Below are 18,567 nucleotides of genomic sequence, written 5' to 3' on the forward strand. Positions count from 1 at the left end.
TGAGAGGAAATCTAGCTTTCAGAAAGACAGTGGCGTTTTGTTCTGAAGGGGCTGAAGTGTCTAGTTAGGTGCTTAAGTTCTGGAAAGTAGTGAGAATTCAGATATGCTTCTCAGTTAAGTGTTTTTATGTGGGCTATTGCTAAGATGAATCCCTGATCAATGCATGGATTTTATGTATGGGGCATCAGAAGCCTCCGGTGGCTGGACTATACAGCATAACTGGAAGTATTACAGTACTTAGTTTGGAGGTATCTGAATTGGTTCTATATTTCCTTTAGAACCTGATCCTACATAATGAATATTAGCAAAGCTGTCGAAGAAGTCACTGAAGGCTTTTGGTGCGTACTTGCTTATGAAGTAAACTCCATATTTATATAAATGTTATATAAATGAAAAAGTCAATAGGGACTTGAATCTGGGACTCGAGGCTAGCCTTTGTTGGTGTCAAAGGTTTGTGTGTGAAAATATGTATTTTGTTTAATTAGCTTGCTTCCTTTGAGCACTTCCAGCATGCCTGTTTGGATTATACTGCATTCTAGTAACTGTATAATACTGCTATCTCCTAATAAATTTTTAGCAATGAATCCATATATGATAGAACTATATGATAATGAGCAAGACATTTAATTTGATGTTCCTATTACAGCCTTCCATGTTAATGTATTTTTTTTAATTCTTGCACTGATACTCTTGGAAATAAGATCATAAATAGAAGTTTGCTTTGTCTATTTTGGGCAGCCTTTTGCCTGTGTCTCTTTAAATTTAGAAACAGTGAATCTCTTTTACTTTACAGAAAAAGAGTTGAAGAAGAGCACTTTACTGCATCCAACCTTCAGCAGTTTAAATGAAGAGAGCAATGTTTTACAGAAGTCTCTCAGTTCAGAATATGCTTTAAATAACCTATCTGTAGAGGATGGTGGCAATTCACATTCCAGGAAAAAACGTTTTCTTTCCTATCCAAGATATGTAGAAGTGATGGTTACAGCTGACACCAAAATGGTTCGTCATCATGGGCAGAATTTACAGCACTACATACTAACGCTGATGTCAATAGTAAGTAAACTTCAGTTCATAAATATTAGCAATTTCAGTTATTTCTGTTCTGTTGATGTTCTCTTCTGTAACTTCCCTGTCTTCTGGTTTGAATTCTGTATTAAAAGAAAGAGATTCGATAAATATAAAAAAAAAGTGGGGCCAAAACTTCAGATTATGGATCTTTTCAGTTTAATGCAGTAAGGTGTGTAGGTGAAATGCGGTGACCTGTTTCCTGACCTGCTGTTGCATTAGAAGAATTCTTAAGCTTCACTGAGTTAAACATGGATTATTTACAGCAGACAGAGGTTAAAAGGCATTGTGAAAAAATGCTTGGTTATAGTAATCCTAGTTTTTCAAGTAATTTCAAATTAATATGGGTCAGACTTTGAGTTGGCATCATTTAGTTGAGCTCTTTCTATGGTGAATTCATTCTTGAACCCAAAGCCACTTCTTATATCGAAGCAAGATCTAGTACAATAAGCGCTGTAAAATCGACAGATTCACTATGACATCTGTTGAACCATTTTTTTAGGAAAAAGCATGCTAAAATATTCTGTTTAGTAATTATTTCTGGATTTCTGTCCTTCAGTCTATTCAAGAAGCTTAATATATATCATAGAATGATATGGGTTGGAAGGGACTTGATAGATCATCTAGTTCCAATCCCCCTACCATGGGCAGGGACACCTTTCACTAGACCAGGTTGCTCAAAGCCCCATCCAGCCTGGCCTTGAATGTTTACAGGGAGGGGACATCCCCAGCTTCTCTGCGCAACCTGTTTCAGTGCCTCACCACCGTCGGAGTAAAGAATTTCTTTCTGATAACTAATCTAAATCTACCCTCTTTTACCTTAAATCCATTACCCCTTGTCCTATCACTACATGCCCTTGTAAAAAGTCCCTCCCCAGCTTTCTTGCAGGCCCCTTCAGGTACTGAAGAGGTCTCCCAGAGCCTTCTCTTCTTCAGGCTGAACAGCCTCAACTGTCTCTGCCTTTCCTCACAGGAGGGGTGTTCCCATCCCTCCGATCATTTTTGTGGCCCTCCTCTGGACCCGCTCCAACAGCTCCATGTCTTTGTGTGCTGAGGGCTCCAGAGCTGGACACAGGAGTCCAGATGGGGTCTCTTCATGTGAAACTGCATCTGACTTTGGTCTTGCAAATTAAGACACCTACATATAGGTATATATGAAGATACCTGCTTTAAATTGTAGAGACTTATTCAATTGCTCAGTTATAGAGATCTATTTTTCAATGAACAGAATAGCTCTCTAGTTTCCACTGGGATTGATTAGTTTGCTTCATAGAAGTGTCTGGTGTCGCTGAAGATGCTATAGGACATCTGACTTGGCATCAGCTGCTGCTTCACAAAGGTGTGAAAGCCTCCTGTAGACCATGTGTTGTATCTGCCAGTTCTGTGTAGGTGTCTGATAACCTATACATCTGAAGTGACACTGGATAATGTGTAGCTAGGCAACTGAACTGAGTTCTGCTCACTCCAATATCTAGATCTCCAGCTGATGGCAGTAGAGGTGCTGTCACCTATTACACAGATATAGGCACATAAATTTAGAGGTTGGAATTTTCTTTAATTGGCTTATAAGAAAAATAATGAAATTTCAAGGGAGATTAGCATACTTTAATTTGATAAAGTCTTCTGAATTTTTCTACTGGCAGTAGTGTGAAGGTTTGAAAGATCATGTATTACCAAAAAAAATTCATATTGAAAGGTGGATTTTTTCTTTAACTTATAGTACAGACTTAATTTGGAAATTTTAGGAACAACTGATCCCAAAGATGGCATTTTTCGTAAAATTGGTTTTTTTAATACAGAGCTGTAGTAAGAACCAAAATGAAGTGGTGAAAACATTTTAAAATGATGTAAGCTGTTTTTTACAAAACTTTACAATAAAAGTTGCATTTAATCTTACTGTATAATTTTCAGGAGGTGGTTTGTGACTATAGCTAATGTAATTCCAGATGTTCTTTAAAAACAAAGTTGTTCCTGCACCTGTAGGTGTTGTACCCTCAACCACTCTTCCTTACAGTGCAATGTTTTCTTATGTGTTTTTACTTACATGATTGGACTTCTACTAGATAAACAGGATATGTGTTGTACAATTGCTGCTAAAGAGAGTCTATATGAACTGTTTGAAGATCTAGCATTTAACATATACACGTATGAGTGAAAGAAGACCAGTTCTTTGCTAAAAAGCTTGCGATTTATTTCTTGCACTTACATATCTATACTGTAAAACTAGGGCTTAGGGCTGTTATTGCTGGCTTTGGGGTAATGGCGTACAATAAAGCACTACATCTTTAATGTGATGTTAGTATCTTTATGTACTGTGGTATTCAGTACGGTGTATAGCTGGCATCTTCTGGAAGCTGTTATTCCATATGTACATCTGCTACTTCTGAAGATAATCTTGAAACAAAAGTTTAAGACTATTTCTAGAAATGTATAGCTCTTTTATAAATACAATTTTAAAAAAAAAAAATATAAAATCAGGTCTTAATTCTGAGAGATTTTCTGGACAATACAGTTAACTTCCTCCCTCCTCCTGCAGGAATACATATCCCAGCTCATATCCCTTCTTGAATCATTTCAGCAATGTCATGGAATCATGGAATAATTAAAGTTGTAAGGGACCTTTGGAAGTTATCTGGACAACCTCTACTCGCATATATATTGCTTTGTCAAACAAATCAAATAATGCATATGAAGATATAGTCTTCATTCCCTTGTTTACTCTTCCTTTTCCTTCCCCATAATAGTTGTTTTTCAGTAAGCTAGTAATAGATGTGAAGAATAGGAAAACAAATGACTACCACTCTTTGCTATGTAATCAGTATTAGAATTCATCAGTATGCAGGTGGGTCATTTCTTGATCCGCAGCATACTGGTGTTTTGAAATAGAACCATTATTAGTCTTATTTCATTACCCATAAAGGGAAGAAATGAAACTATTAAATTTTATTCTTTCTGCCATTATACAGATAACTTTGATTATTAAATTTAACTGGTACTTGTGTCTGGTCAAGTAACTTCTCCTGTGACAGGAAATTGTCAGGATGCGGGCATTGTAAATGAATCAAGCATTATACTCTTATAATCATTTTGAGACTTCTGAGGATATTCAGTTTTGTCTTGGGTTTTAAAGAAACCTAAAATGTTTAAGCATATAAATGTCGTTAAATTTTATTGAGACTTAGACATCTAGCTCTCAGAAGAACCTTTGAAAACCTGGCCCATTTTTCTTTTACTTTTTCTTTTTTTTAGCATCAACAAAGCCACCAAAGTAAACTTGCTGCCATAGGATACTGCTTTATGAGTGGAAAATAAGAACTGAAATACACTGCTAAATATTTTTAGGGTTTGAACTGTCTTGTCACTCATCCAATTCACCCTGAAAAGGCTTAACTCTCAGCATGCAAGTAATCCCATTGAACTGAAACTGGAATGCGTTTTCTCATTTCTTTATAATTGCATAAACCTTGGCAAGATGTGTATTCACAGTATTTACACTATGTCTTGGAAATACTTACTAGTTCTGATTGTAATATGTATTTAAAAGTGCAAGGAATACTTTTGCCAAAGGACTTTATCAAAACTTTTATATTGAAATGCAACAGGGGCATTACTTAATGTGAAATGAGAAATCAAATAAAGAAATCTGTGATTGCTTAAATCACAGTGGTTTTTTTTTTTGTTCCTCCAAGCGTTGCATCAGCAGAGCCAGCAGTAGGTACTGCCTTAATAGATTCAGTAGCTGGAGGAGTCTATCTTAGGAAAGTTATGTTGTGACAATTTGAAGTCCATAGCATGAAGGCTTGATCTTAGCAACTGAAATAATTAATTGAGACACTGAAGTTTACTGTAAAAGCTTATGTTGTTACTTTGGCAGCAAAAAATTACTTGCTCTGTTCGTAGTCTGCTTGCAGCAAGAACTTTATGATCTTGCCTTTCTGGAAAGAAAACTTGACATGTAAAACTACCTGTGGTAGGGCTGTGTTGGCCAGCTCGGATGGTGAACTTGGCTGACGGCGTAGTCATGTGAGTGCTAGAGTTGGAGCATGGGAGGGGGGCAGCCATGCATTCAAGGAGAGGATTGAGACAGCATCAATTTAGATCACTTAACTTGCAGCAAGACTGTGGAATCATAAAATGGCATTATATAATAATAAAATAGTGCCATTATAAAATGGTATTAAAAGCTGATATTTTTAATTTTCATCAAGACAGGTTCCTAACTTGGACTGCACATAAATGGCTTTGACTCTCCATTGTTTTGTTCTTTGTGCAGTCTTTGAGATCTGTGCAAAACAAGCTGCCATCGACGTAACTTGAAATAGTTACTGTTGTTTTAGTAATGTTTTGTGGCTACTTTAATTTACCAAGATGTAAAATGTAAGGCAGTGACTAACAAGTCTTAACAGTAAAAATTTTTCTAGTTGTAGTCTTGTTTATACCTTGTTTATTTTGTCATTCTGACAACTAATCATCAGTATTGATCGTGCAATATTTTCTATATGGAGGGATCCCATGCATCAGTGCGATGCCCCCATCATTAAAAAGCAGCCAAATGATTTTGTCCTAGTATATGGGATGAATTTAAAGAATATTTTTGTATTTTCTTTGCAGTTCGTGCCATACAACTGTTATCAGTCTGTCTTTCCATAGCACTGTGGGAAAATATAGATTAATACTAGCATTCAAGAATATTTTGACACTACTGATTCTGCCACATAGCCATCGTTTAAAAATAGGCAGTAGACTTGAATAATTTATAGTTTAATAATTTCATCTGTATGAATAGCATCTGAAAGGTAAGAAGTAATTTTAAATTCAAAATTGAGTGATGAGTAATATACTCCTTGCATCTACTACTTAGGCTACTAAGCTTGTATTTTACCCCTTTTTCACTCAGATCAGTGTATTGCTACTAGTGCTGCAGGAATGTTCAGTGCTTTTTATCTCTCACTCAGTGAAAGCTGGAGAGCCAGCACAAAGACATTTGTTTCTTGCTAAAGCTCTATACCTTACTGTGTTTTTTCTTCTGTATATATAAAACCACATAATCTTGTGCACTTCAACATGGTTAAAATGAAAATGAGTATTTGATTATACACCAATGAATATACATAGCTGGAAACAATTATTTTCAAAGTATCATTCATGCAAAATTCTCTGAGCCAGACTTGTTGCTTGTCTTGACATATGGATATCTATATGGGTGTTAAAAAAAATCCTAGTGTTTTTTAAATTGTGACTGCCTTTGTATTCCATCTCCAGGATTCCTGTATATTAAATGCTGTAATACCTCATACCTCACTACATCTTGAGGTCCACCAGTTAATGCAGAGGTATTAGAGCCAGCAGTGTGCCCAGGTGGCCAAGAAGGCCAACGGCATTTTGGCTTGTATCAGGAATAGTGTGGCCAGCAGGAGGTGATCGTGCACCTGTACTTGGCACTGGTGAGGCCGCACCTCGAGTACTGTGTTCAGTTTTGGGCCCCTCACTACAAGAAAGACATTGAGATGCTGAAGCGTGTCCAAAGAGCAATGAAACTGGTGGAGGGCCTAGAACACAAGTCTTATGAGGAGCAGCTGAGGAGCAGCTGAGGGAACTGGGGTTGTTTAGCCTGTAGAAAAGGAGGCTGAGGGGAGACCTTATTGCTCTGTACAACTACCTGAAAGGAAGTTGCAATGAGATTAGTGTAGGTCTCTACCCAAGTAACAAGTGATAAGACAAGAGGAAATGGCCTCCAGTTGCACCAGGGGAAGTTTAGATTGGGTATTAAGGAAAACTTCTTCACTGAAAGGGTTATTAAGCATTGGAACAGGCTGCCCGGGGAGGTGGTTGAGTCACCATTCCTGGAGATATTTAAAAGAAGTGTAAGTGTGGCACTTAGGGACATGATTTAGTGGTGGACTTGGCAGTGTTAGGTTTATGGTTGGACTCGATGATCTTAAAGGTCTCTTCCAACCTAAAGGAGTCTATGATTCTATGAAATTTTGCAGTATGTAGGCAGGCACATACTTGCCCATCTTTACACTTCACTGCTGTTAGTGCTATTTACTACTGTTGCTACCTAGGTCGTGGTGGTCATTGTTGTTAATTAGGTATTTAATGATTAGACTAGTACTTGCCTCTATAACTTTCTCCTTAGTAGTACAGGATTCAAGGTCTGTCCTTACGGTGAAGCCTTGGTACTGTTTAATTATGACAAAGGCCTTGTTATAAGCTACCTGGGACTCGCCTCATGTAGAAGGAGACATTTTAGCAAGCAACACTCATATCTCTGAGTAGCTTCTGATGGCTAGAGAAGCCTGGCTATGATTGTGCCTTGTGAACCGATCTTTTCACAGAATCACAGAATGTTCGGGGTTGGAAGGGACCTCTGTGGGTCATCTAGTCCAACTGCCCTGCTGAAGCAGGGTCAGCTACAGCAAGCTGCACAGGACCATGTCCAGGCAGTTTTTGAGTAGCTCCAGACAAGAAGACTCCACAACCTCCCTGGGCAGCCTGTTCCAGGGCTCTGTCACCCTCAGAGGGAAGAAGCTCTTCCTCATGTTCAGACAGAACTTCCTGTGCCTCAGTTTGTGCCCGTTGCCCCTTGTTCTGTCGCTGGGCACCACTGAAAAGTTTGGCTTTTTCAGATAGTCTCTTTCAGGTACTGAAAGGAAGGATGCTTTGACATCTGAGCTGTACATGCTGGCATTTGGTGTGATCCAGTTATAGCCTTGGTGTGTATTTTCCACAAAAGCCTGTAGGTGATGGTGACTAAACCATGGTTTACTGAGTTATTGTAATGTTAAAAGGATATCTCTGCAACCACCTCAGTCCTAAGTTAGGGATAAGACAGAGCACAGGCATTTCTGGCAGGGTGACTCAGCCTTTAAAAGGAATGTATTCCTTCTTTTTGCCTCCACTTGAGCACAATAGGGAGTCATCTGGAAACTGTACTTTGTTAACTCAGTGGGTGGTAGATTGAAAAGGACTTAAATGAGGGGATAGGAGATGACCTAAAACTCATAGGGGTTAAAAAGGTAACTCTGAGGTGTGTAGGTATACTCGTGCAAGTTTGCATGAGAAGTCAGCTGGCATTAGGTTCCATTGGTGAAAGCACAGGTTTGTACAGAAATATGGATGGAACCGAGTAGGAGAAACACCAGCAGGAATAACATAGCTCTTTGTCGTTCTCTCAGTGAAGCAATAAATGCTGTGATAACTTCTTCGTCTCATGACTTCAGACAAGTCTGAGGTCTTGTGAATATATGACAGAATCGGGATATGACAGTAGAAAAGGTGAAGAAGATGTCTCCCAGATCCTAGATATCTTGCATCCTTTCAGCACTACAGTGCTGAAAAGAGATTGTTGGAGCCTGCAAAAGACAAGTGAGCTAAGAAGCGATACCGTGTTTTTCAAAGGATACGAATGTTTGTATTGTCCTGGTACCATGGTTGTGTGTAACAGACTAGAGGAAATAATAAGAGGTCTTATGATACAACATTTAGGAAAACAGAGCTGAAGAAGTCCAATTCAATTTGGATATATCATTTACTTATTTTCCAGCCTCTGGATACACTTGCTTGTTTACTAGCCCCTTTTCTAAATAGGGCATTTGGCTAGAATTCACATTCCCAGTTTTAATGGACAGTTACAACAGGGTTATCAATAGAAACTAAACTTTGTTGTGACCGAGTTGCTTCTAGTAACCTGGGAGCTACAGCTGTGGTGATGACAAGTTCTGACTTATCTTTGAGGATTTCGTGAAAATGAAAGCTATGATCCTTCCACTGAAGGGTAACTAGATTGATTTATGTATATATATATATTTTTTTTTTCCCTTTGTTGCTGTGTGATCTGAAGTGTTCTGTGGTCTGGATGCTGGTTTTAAGAGTCTGAAAAATTTTCTGAAACAAATTTCCCTTTGTCTTGGCTGTTATCTCCTACTTCTGTGAAGCCTGGATTTAGATCACTGTAAAGCAAGTAGATCTGGAAAATGTAAAGAAATGATGTATTCTGTCAAATTCTTATCCCATTTCATCATCGTTTTTCATGAATGCTTCTAATAAGAGAGCACTGAAAGAGGTATCCTTAGAATACAGGAGCAGGAAGTACTTACTGCTTTACTTTTTTTCACTAAAAATAAGAATCTCGTATTCCAGATCTTTGGTAGTTCCCTACATTGAACTATCATTTCAAGTCTCAGTTGATGATTTTAGCCTCTACAGTTCCCTAGGTAAATCTTCAAGTTTGGTTTGTGGTTTTCAAGTCTCAGGATTTTTCTCTTCACACATGTGTTCAGCCAGCCTTTCTCCTACCTGTGTACAGCCTGTGTTCTACCCTTGTAGAATGGAACAAATCCTGTATTGGTTTTTATCCACTGTGTTGAGTGTCACTACCTCAGATGACCTGCGTGCTCTTTACTTGACAGCCAGTGAAATGCAGCTGTTCCCCGAACTTCAGAGCTTTCTGTTCCAAAACAAGAGTAATTAACTGGACTGATTTACAAGTTAATATAAAGATGTTTCTGACTAGTCGTGTGGCCTTCTATGATGGAGCGACTGCATCAGTGGACAAAGGAAGAGCTATGAGTGTTGTCTATCTGGACTTCTGTAAGGCCTTTCGTGTGGTCCCCCACAACATTCTGGCCACTAAATTGGAGAAATATGGGTTTGATGGGTGGGCTGTTAGATGAATAAGAAATTGGCTGGATTGCCACATCTAAAGAGCTATAGCCAATGGCTCAATGTCCAAGTGGGAACCGGTAATGAATTGTGTCCCACATGGGTCTGAACTGAGATCAGTACTATTTGATATCTTCATCAGTGACATAGACCGTGGGATTGAGTGCACCCTCAGCAAATTTACAGATGACATGAAGCTGAGGGATTCAGTTGATTCTCTTGAAGGAAGGGATGCTGCCCAGAGGGACCTTGACAGGCTTGAGGAGTGGGCCCATGTGAACATTATGAAGTTCAACAGGACAAAGTGCAAGGTCTTGCAGCTGAGTTGGGCCAATCCCCAGTATCAACACAAACTGGGAGATGAATGGAATGAGAGCAGCCCTATTGAGAAGGACTTGGGGGTACTGGAGTACTGCATACAGCTCTGGGGTCCACAGTACAAGACAAACATGGACCTGTTAAAATGGGTCCAAAGAAAGGCCACAAAAATGATCAGAGGGATGGAACATCTCTCCTATGAGGAAAGACTGAGAGAGTTTGGAGAAAAGAAGGCTCCAGGGATGATTTATTGTGGCCTTTTGCTATATAAAGAGGACTCAAGATGGAGAGAGACTTTTTACTAAGGCTTATAGTTGACAGGACATGGGGTAACAGTTTTAAACTGGAAGAGGGTAGGTTTAGATTGGATATAAGGAAGAAATTTTTTATGATGTGGGTGGTTAGACACTGGAACAAGTTGCCCAGAGAAGTTATGAGTGTGCCCCATCCTTGGAAGAGCTGAAGGTCAGGTTAGACAGGGCTTTGAGCAACCTGATCTAGTGAAAGATATCCCTACCCAAGGGGAGGGTTGGACTAGATGGTCTTAAACAGTCTCTTCCAACCCAAACCATTCTAGGGTTCTGTTTACCGTATTTCTATAGCAGTGCCTGCTTCAGCATTATCATCTAAATGTGAAACAGTCTGGCTTTGTTACCTGTTCCGTAGAAGATCTTTCTGTTGACGCTGTATGCATGCAATCTTCTTATAGGAGTTTATGCTCTAACAAAGTCTCTGTTTTAAGTGGCTGTTATATCAGCTTAGTTGGTGGGAGAGTTGGACTACTGGACAAGTATCTTCACATTAAAAGCCAAAGATCCTCGCATCTCTCCTTTCAGATTCCTCTCTGACATGGTTTTAGAATGCCATATGAACCTATCTTCTGTTTCCTCTTCGCTAAAGAGAAATGAAACTTGAAATAGTTGAGCTGGAATGAATCTCCCCTAGTGTCATACATCTGACAATTAGACATCTTGTCTTCCCCCATAGTAAGGGGATGAAGAAAGGAATTATCTTACTGTCTTGTATGAAAATACATATATCTAAATATGTGTCTTGAGATAGGCATGTCTACACAGCAGTTCATCCTTTCTGCTTCTTCATTGACCCTGGAAGGAATTTAGACAGCTATCTTGCTGTCAGTTACATGAGCTGACATGAATGTGATAATTGTGTTATTTGAAAATGACAATTTATTCAGGATCATACCTTGACTGTTTGTGAGATTTCATGAGGAGGATAAATATCCAGAAATATCCTCTCTAGGTTTATCAAAGTGGATCTCAAACTATAAGAACACATTATGAGCTTGATAGTTTGTGGTAATTTAAAAGTAGTTTTGATAGTAGGAAAATGGTGGTCTATTCCATTCAAATTTAGATAATACCTTCTGTCTATATAGTGCTTGAGCCTTTACAGGCACCTGTTCTTTGATAAAAGTATTCTGAATATGTGTATGCCTAATTCAGCTCTTCAGTGAGTGTTTGAGAGATCTTCCTTATACCCACCTTGGAATAACTGGACATCTGCTGGTTGGTAGCCAAGAATGGAGTCCGTATGGAAGGAAGCAGACAATAGCTGTCCTGCTTTTAAGTGTGTTCTCCACATGGATTCCAAAATTCAGGCTCCTTCCCTGCCCTTATCAAATCCTCTGTTTCCAGCTTGTGTGTCAATGAAAGAATGAAGGACAACACTGCACATTGTGCTCTCTCCAGTTTAGAGAAAGGGAGGGTGTGAGTCAGTGGGAACCAGAGCTCTGTCAGTTCCAGCTTTTAGCAGAATTAGTCAGTCTCGGGTACGTATGATTCATATGCAGCAAGTCTGTGATTTCACAAGCAATCTGAGCTGGTTCAAGTGTAGGCTGCTTTTGAAAGAAATCTGTCCTGCACCTTTCCCTCTGTCAGCACCTGTGTCAGAGGGGTTGCACCAGGAAAGAGATCGTGCTGATCAATATAACATGATACAAAAAAGAAAAAAAATTATGTTGTTTTGCAGCTGGATCTGTTCCTTGTTCCCGTTGCTTTTGTAGTGTTACAGCCTTAGCACGAGCCAAAAGGGAGGAAAGGCAATACTGCTGTGTCTGGTGGCAACTCTTGTTTAGATAAGGCTGTCATTGAAGAAATGCTTTAAGCCAAACTGTAGAATCCATATGGATGGAACGTCTGAAGTTGTTATTGAAAATGAATAAATTTCTTTACTGCTTTTATGAAGAATAACTTTCAAAGTGGTTCAGTTTGGTGTATGGAATTGACTCATGGTTTTTACTATCTGGCTGCAAGATTATATATAAAAATGCTTATTTGGTATGTAAATATGAATTTTATGAATGAGGAAAGAAACCTTTGTATGTGTTACATTTTTTCAGTACAGGTTTACAACTCAGTCCAGCTTCCATTAAAAGCAAGGGCAAAAACTTACTGGCTCAAAGTTGCTTTCTAAAACCCTCTAGTGTTTTAGGTGTTGATTCTACAAATCATCTGCATAAACCAGCTTGTGTCTGACAGTCACAGTGACGTTACTTTTGTTCTTTGTCAATAAACTACAGGTTTTACAATGTATAATAAGCATACTTTTTAGTCTAGCATTTCAACACTGTGTCAAAGTGTTTGGAAATGAATGTAGAATTATAGCTATTTGGAAACTAAAACCTGCATTTTTTTGTATTTAAGACGACTATCCTAAACTAGTTACTCTTTACGTGGAGATTGGTGTTGGAAAGCAGCATGTGTGCATATTCTAATCTTTTTGTGTATAGTAAACATGAGCTATTTTGGAGTAGCATCTTGGTTGAAAAACTGGGCAACTATTCTGGGTTTGTCACCATATCCTTGGGTAGAAAGGTACAGAGTGATGCACGAGACATCTGTTGTGTAGCAGCTTGTTTTCCTTTGATAACTTGTTTGCATGACAAAAAGAGATAGGGTTTATCAGATGAGTTTAATATTCTAATCTTCTGACTTTCTTCTCTTTAGGTCGCAGCAATCTATAAAGATTCAAGTATTGGAAATCTTATAAATATAGTTATTGTAAAGTTAATTGTAATTCACAATGAACAGGTAGGAAAAATAAATATTAAAAATATTGCTTTCTAATGGAAGAAATAAAATACATGGATTTGCATTGTAATTCCAAACTTTAAGATAATTCAGTTTTAAATAGAAAATATTTTCTTTAACTATAAGATTTTGTTTTAACATAGGACACTGAATGTCAAATGTGAGATTAACTGCAGAGCCTTTGTTTAATGCCTGTATTTCCCCGCCTTTCTATTAGCCCTTCTTGTTGACCTAAATGGACATAAATCATATACTATATGAAAGCTTATGGCATAACTACCTTAAGTGTGGCTATACATGTGTAAACATGACAGGGAAATGACAGCTTTTACAAAGTTTTGATGGAGGGTTTTCAACTCTAGCAGCTGTAGTATTTTAAGAAGTATACACTTTTCAAATACATGTCTTTATCATAAATGTCTTGTCACTCTTTTTTTAGTATTTAACACGTGGTTCATGCACACATATGTTGATTTAAAATAGTATATTCTCATGACAGATGACTTGTAGCTAAATAAAGATCTGATCCTACAAACAAATCTGTTTGAGTGAACTCTTATGTGGAGTCCTGCTGACTTCCTTTCCATGCACAGTCATTGTTTTGCAGATTAGGGGCACAAATGACAAAGTAATGAGTGCAAGTACATGAATATTAAAGCACTTGTGTATGTGGTTGTTTTTTTTTTTTTGGCCATTTCTTGCTTAGGAAGGACCAGCTATCACTTTTAATGCAGCTACCACTCTTCGTAGTTTTTGCTTATGGCAGCAAGCACAAAACACTTTGGATGATGCTCACCCTTCTCATCATGATACTGCTGTTCTTATCACTAGGTACAGTATCTAAAATAGCCATACTTACTCAGCGAGGGGAGACAAATGCTTCAGTTTATTTTTACATCATAGTTTTTTAACGGTTCCACTGACATTATTAATTGATAATTGGAGTGAATAAAGACTATCTTGCATTTCCCAAACCAGTGATTATCAATACATGAGCAGTTACCCTGATAGTGCTGTGTTGGTGGCTAACCATCTGAGGAACTTTTAGTTAAAGATGATGGAAGTCCCTCAGACCTGAAACTGTTATAAGTAAACAAAATCTTTAACCATTGTACATATACGTGATAGCGATGGGGTGTTGTGCATAAATGAATCAGCTGATGGATGCAGTGATGGTCAGCTCCTGATAGCCCAGGGGTAATTAGACAAAAAAGCATACAAAAGGAAAACATTTAGATATTAGTGTATATTATTCCTGTACACCTGTCACCTCAGTGAAGGTTCTGATGTTCATTCACTGAAATGCAGTTTCTCTTTTGGTGTTCCTTCTCATTATTTTTTTTCCCCCAGTACTCAAGTTGGACACACTCCGGCACTTCAAACTGTTTGATATTTGTCCTGAATTTTACGTTGTTGTTTTGGCAGATGGCCCACTACATAAGGTAGTCTCAAGTATACTGCGATCTGCACATTTTTCAGCAACATTTCACGCTTGATCTACCTTCTGCATTGTAGAGAAATCCTATAGTATATGAATTTTTATTCTTTGCGAGCTAGATAGAAAGCAATACTGTGAGCTTCATCTGGTGAATTTAAATTACTTCTTTCACTAGAATGCAAATTGTTTGAAGGGACTGTAAGATTAGAAATTGAGAATCAGATTTGCAATTGTTGTAATTAATATAGCAACAGTGAAATACTTTTAAAATGTTCTTTTTATTTGCTGTAATGATTTAATATAAATTTTTTCCTTCAAGGGAAGATATCTGCAGAGCTAGAGAGAAGTGTGATACTCTTGGTGAGTTATTGTTTTTTAATCAGTATGATTTTATAATAGAAAAATCTATAAGCAAACTTCACTATAGGGAGAAAAATCAATTAGGAATAATTCAGAATACCAATGCAAAATTTGTCACACGGACAAAAAAAGAAATCAGCTTCTCAATGCTGTTCTGCCCTGGCATATACTTTGGTGCCAGGTGGTTGTTTGTTTTGTGTAAATTTGCTGCATAGTTGAGGCATGGCTTTTAACTAAGCCATAGTATTCATTTATAGAGTCACTCCGTCTACATGAAAATTCATTCTGTTAAGCTTTTATATAAGGACTCAATTTTGCAGGTTTAGCAGAGCTAGGTACAATGTGTGACCCACTACGCAGCTGTTCTATAAGTGAAGAAAATGGATTGAGTGCTGCTTTTACTATAGCGCATGAGCTTGGACATGTGTAAGTACCTATTTCCCTGCAGGTAAATTTTTAAAATTTCCTTTCCAATATGACCAGTTTCCAGTGATGGGCTCTATGTTTCTAAGAAGTCTGCTACATCCTTTTAGAAGAGTCATTTTTGCCCCTCGCAGTGTGAGCCAGCTCTGCCCATCACCTAGAGGTAGAGAAGTAGTGAATTTTATAACCTGGTTGGTATCCTGAATTATGGGAAATACTGGCCATACAGCTGTATTCTGTCCTTTTGTCATATGAACTGGTTGGGCCACTGGGACAGATATATGTGCAACGTGGTCCTGTTAACTCCAACTGCATTCTAGCCCTGATAGGAATTTACCTTTAAGAAAAGACAATTGTTAATGTAATGCAGAAATATTCTTCCTTTTGTGTTTGATCCTTTCAGAATACAATAGAGTAACACAAAGAGAAATACTTTACACAGAAAAATAAGAGGAGATGACAGCATTTTATTTTATGAAGCATACCTCATCAGTGATGGCAGAAAGGTGCCAAACTCTAGCTCCATGAGGCATGCCACAGCGTAGGTAACAATGGTGTTGCAGAGCTCAGTAGCTACCTTGTTGATTTTCGCGTGTCTGGAAGTTCATTTAGATACAGACCATTCGTCATGGTGTTTCAACTGAGATGTAAGACAAGACGATACGTTAGTTGCATAAATATGATGTTGATGTGCTCTGTAGTTTGTTTTTACTACTGAATAGTAAGAGTTATGATGTGAATATTAGGTTAATATGTTATGGACAGTGTAGTGATGGCCTGTATATTCAGTTGAAGAGACGGGTTGTTCATTTAAAGTGGCGTACTCCCAAATCACTGGAATTTTTCTGGTGGGCTCAAGAACTATGTAACTGTAAAATTCTTACTGTGCCCAGAATTATATATTTAGGAGCATTTTGGATAAGGAGACAATTTTGTAAGGCATTTTTAAGATATCTGCTGCCATAATGTCACTCATATTAAGTGAGCCCTGTTAAATTTTAAGGCGTTTTTGAACTCCAAGCATTTGCTGCTACAACAGAGCTTCAATTAATTATAGCTGAATTTGTTTTGGAGTTTGTCTGTTTTGCTTTTTAGATTTAATGTGCCACATGATGACAGTTTTAAATGTAAAGAAGCTGGAATTAAGCATCAATACCATGTGATGGCTCCAACTTTAAATTACCATACAAGTCCATGGACCTGGTCAAAATGCAGTCAAAAATATATCACTGAATTTCTTGAGTAAGTATCAATGTAGTGCTATGTATTTTTTTTTTTTCATGTCTTTCTGAGAAGTATTTTAAAAGTATTGCTTAAATACCAGTTTTGGGGTGGTGTTAGGTTTAACCACTGACTTGTAGTGCCTCAGTCCTCCAGAAAAATACATATTTAACTCTTGATGATTCATGGCTTTGTTAAAGTTGCACTCAACACACAAAGCTAAGCAGATTTTTGATTTTTAATGTAATGGCATTGGTTGTTGAAAAACTCTTTAGTATTATTTTAGTAGGTCAGAGTATGCACACTTTATTTTAGGAAGTTTTTATTTTAAAAATAAGTGGTAGGTGTAATTTAGGCAGTACCATCTTTTTTTTCCATGTAAAAATGTGAAAATGAGAAATGGAAGCAAAAGAAGCCTTAAGCTTTGTTGGATATAATGCAAAATTCAGTAAAGGAAAATGAAGTGACCAGGTTAATTTTATTAATTTTAATTGAAGTCATTATATAGGCAGGCAGGCGTGCAAACTCGTAACTCCACTGAGATATACATATGTAAGTGTTGTGTGAGTAGGCTCCCAATGAATTAATTAGGAGCAATTTATTCACATTTTGTTCCTGTTCTTACAACAGTACTGGTTATGGTGAATGTCTCCTAGACAAACCCAGTGGAAGAATATATGATCTTTCCTCTCAGCTGCCTGGGTCAATGTATGATGTCAACAAGCAGTGTGAACTTATGTTTGGTCTTGGGTCACAAGTGTGCCCATATCTGGTGAGTGAACAACACAGTCATGCTCAATCCATACTAAAAAATTACTGAAAGGTAGGTTTAGAAATGAAATCTCAGGACTTATGGTTTTGGAAGAATTTTATCCTGAAATATGTCAAAATTCAGGTTCTGTGCTGTTGAAGGGGGAAGAGTTCAGTGGAGAGCATTGCACCTCTGTATGCTAGAAATATATGGAATTGAACAGTAAGATTAATTCATTTTGATTTGCACACCTGTGAATGTGATTATAATTCCTTTAAAAGATCTAAAGCTGCATAAATTAAGGCTTCCCGCAACTACTGAAAGGGCAATTATTCAACACTTTTTACAAATTTTTTCACATTATAACCCTTATCTTACATTAACAGGTCTTTCTTATCTGCTTCTTTCAGTGCTTTTTAAAAAATTTATAACTTTAATATATTAATTCAAATATTTGTTCAAAGTATTTGTTCCAAAGTGTAGATTCCCTCTACTTTGTCAAGGAATCAGAAAATATTTTCATGCCTATTAGAGAATACATTTTGTGTACTTAACCAAAACTTTCTTTAAAGCAAAATTGGGATCTGCAAAGAAAACTTGAGTAGGTTAAGAAACTTAAATTACATTTTGAAAACTTAATCTGGCCAGTGCAATATAAAATAAGTAGAAATATAACATTATGCCTTCTTTCATTACTGTTGATGTCGCACAAAGTTAGATTTTGGACCAAATTGTCAAATACCTCTACTAGCATTGCATGGCTTGTTGGAGCTGTTTAAAGGAGAGAATTTAAGATCATATTCAGACTGAATTAAGTGGAGCTGTTGGTGAGGTAAAGTCCTGTTAGAGCCAGGCTTTATGGGAATACTATAGAAATGCAAAGGGGGATTCGAAGACCTAAGGATGGTGTTACTGAATACTACTTTGTAAATTTTGTAATCCACAATAGTTTTGTGCAACAATTTGAAAAGCAGGCTTTCGTCTTAATTTTGTAGTCACTGTATTTTTAAAAGTAATTCCAGCTAGTATCTTAATCTGGGGATTGTACTCAAACTGTGCTTCATAGTATCAGCTGTAATCTCTTACATGATTTTTTTTTATTAAATTATCTACTGAATTAGAAAAAGAAGTTATCTATTACTTCTGATGAGGTGAGTTGCAAATATTCCACATTGCTGCCTGGCCTTATGCAAAATTAATTATTTTTTTTTTCTTTGGCTGGTTTTGCAGCTAACTTTTATCTGTGAAAAATCATAGCACTAGTAATAAACACT

At 37.4% G+C, this 18,567-nt stretch overlaps 1 protein-coding gene across 6 annotated transcripts in view; it reads left to right on the forward strand.

Moving 5' to 3' along the window:
• The window catches only part of ADAMTS20 (ADAM metallopeptidase with thrombospondin type 1 motif 20), a 112,038-nt gene that overhangs the window by 19,733 nt on the left and 73,738 nt on the right, over window positions 1–18,567 (forward strand). For all 6 annotated transcript variants that reach the window (XM_075428136.1, XM_075428139.1, XM_075428141.1 and 3 more), the window contains exons 4-10: window positions 794–1,053; window positions 13,017–13,100; window positions 13,807–13,931; window positions 14,858–14,898; window positions 15,219–15,324; window positions 16,417–16,563; window positions 17,173–17,314. In XM_075428136.1, coding sequence (XP_075284251.1) covers window positions 794–1,053; window positions 13,017–13,100; window positions 13,807–13,931; window positions 14,858–14,898; window positions 15,219–15,324; window positions 16,417–16,563; window positions 17,173–17,314 — 905 coding nt within the window. The remainder of the gene's footprint in view (window positions 1–793; window positions 1,054–13,016; window positions 13,101–13,806; window positions 13,932–14,857; window positions 14,899–15,218; window positions 15,325–16,416; window positions 16,564–17,172; window positions 17,315–18,567) is intronic.

The sequence above is a fragment of the Opisthocomus hoazin genome, chromosome 8 (assembly GCF_030867145.1).
Source record: "Opisthocomus hoazin isolate bOpiHoa1 chromosome 8, bOpiHoa1.hap1, whole genome shotgun sequence".
NCBI lineage: Eukaryota > Metazoa > Chordata > Aves > Opisthocomiformes > Opisthocomidae > Opisthocomus > Opisthocomus hoazin.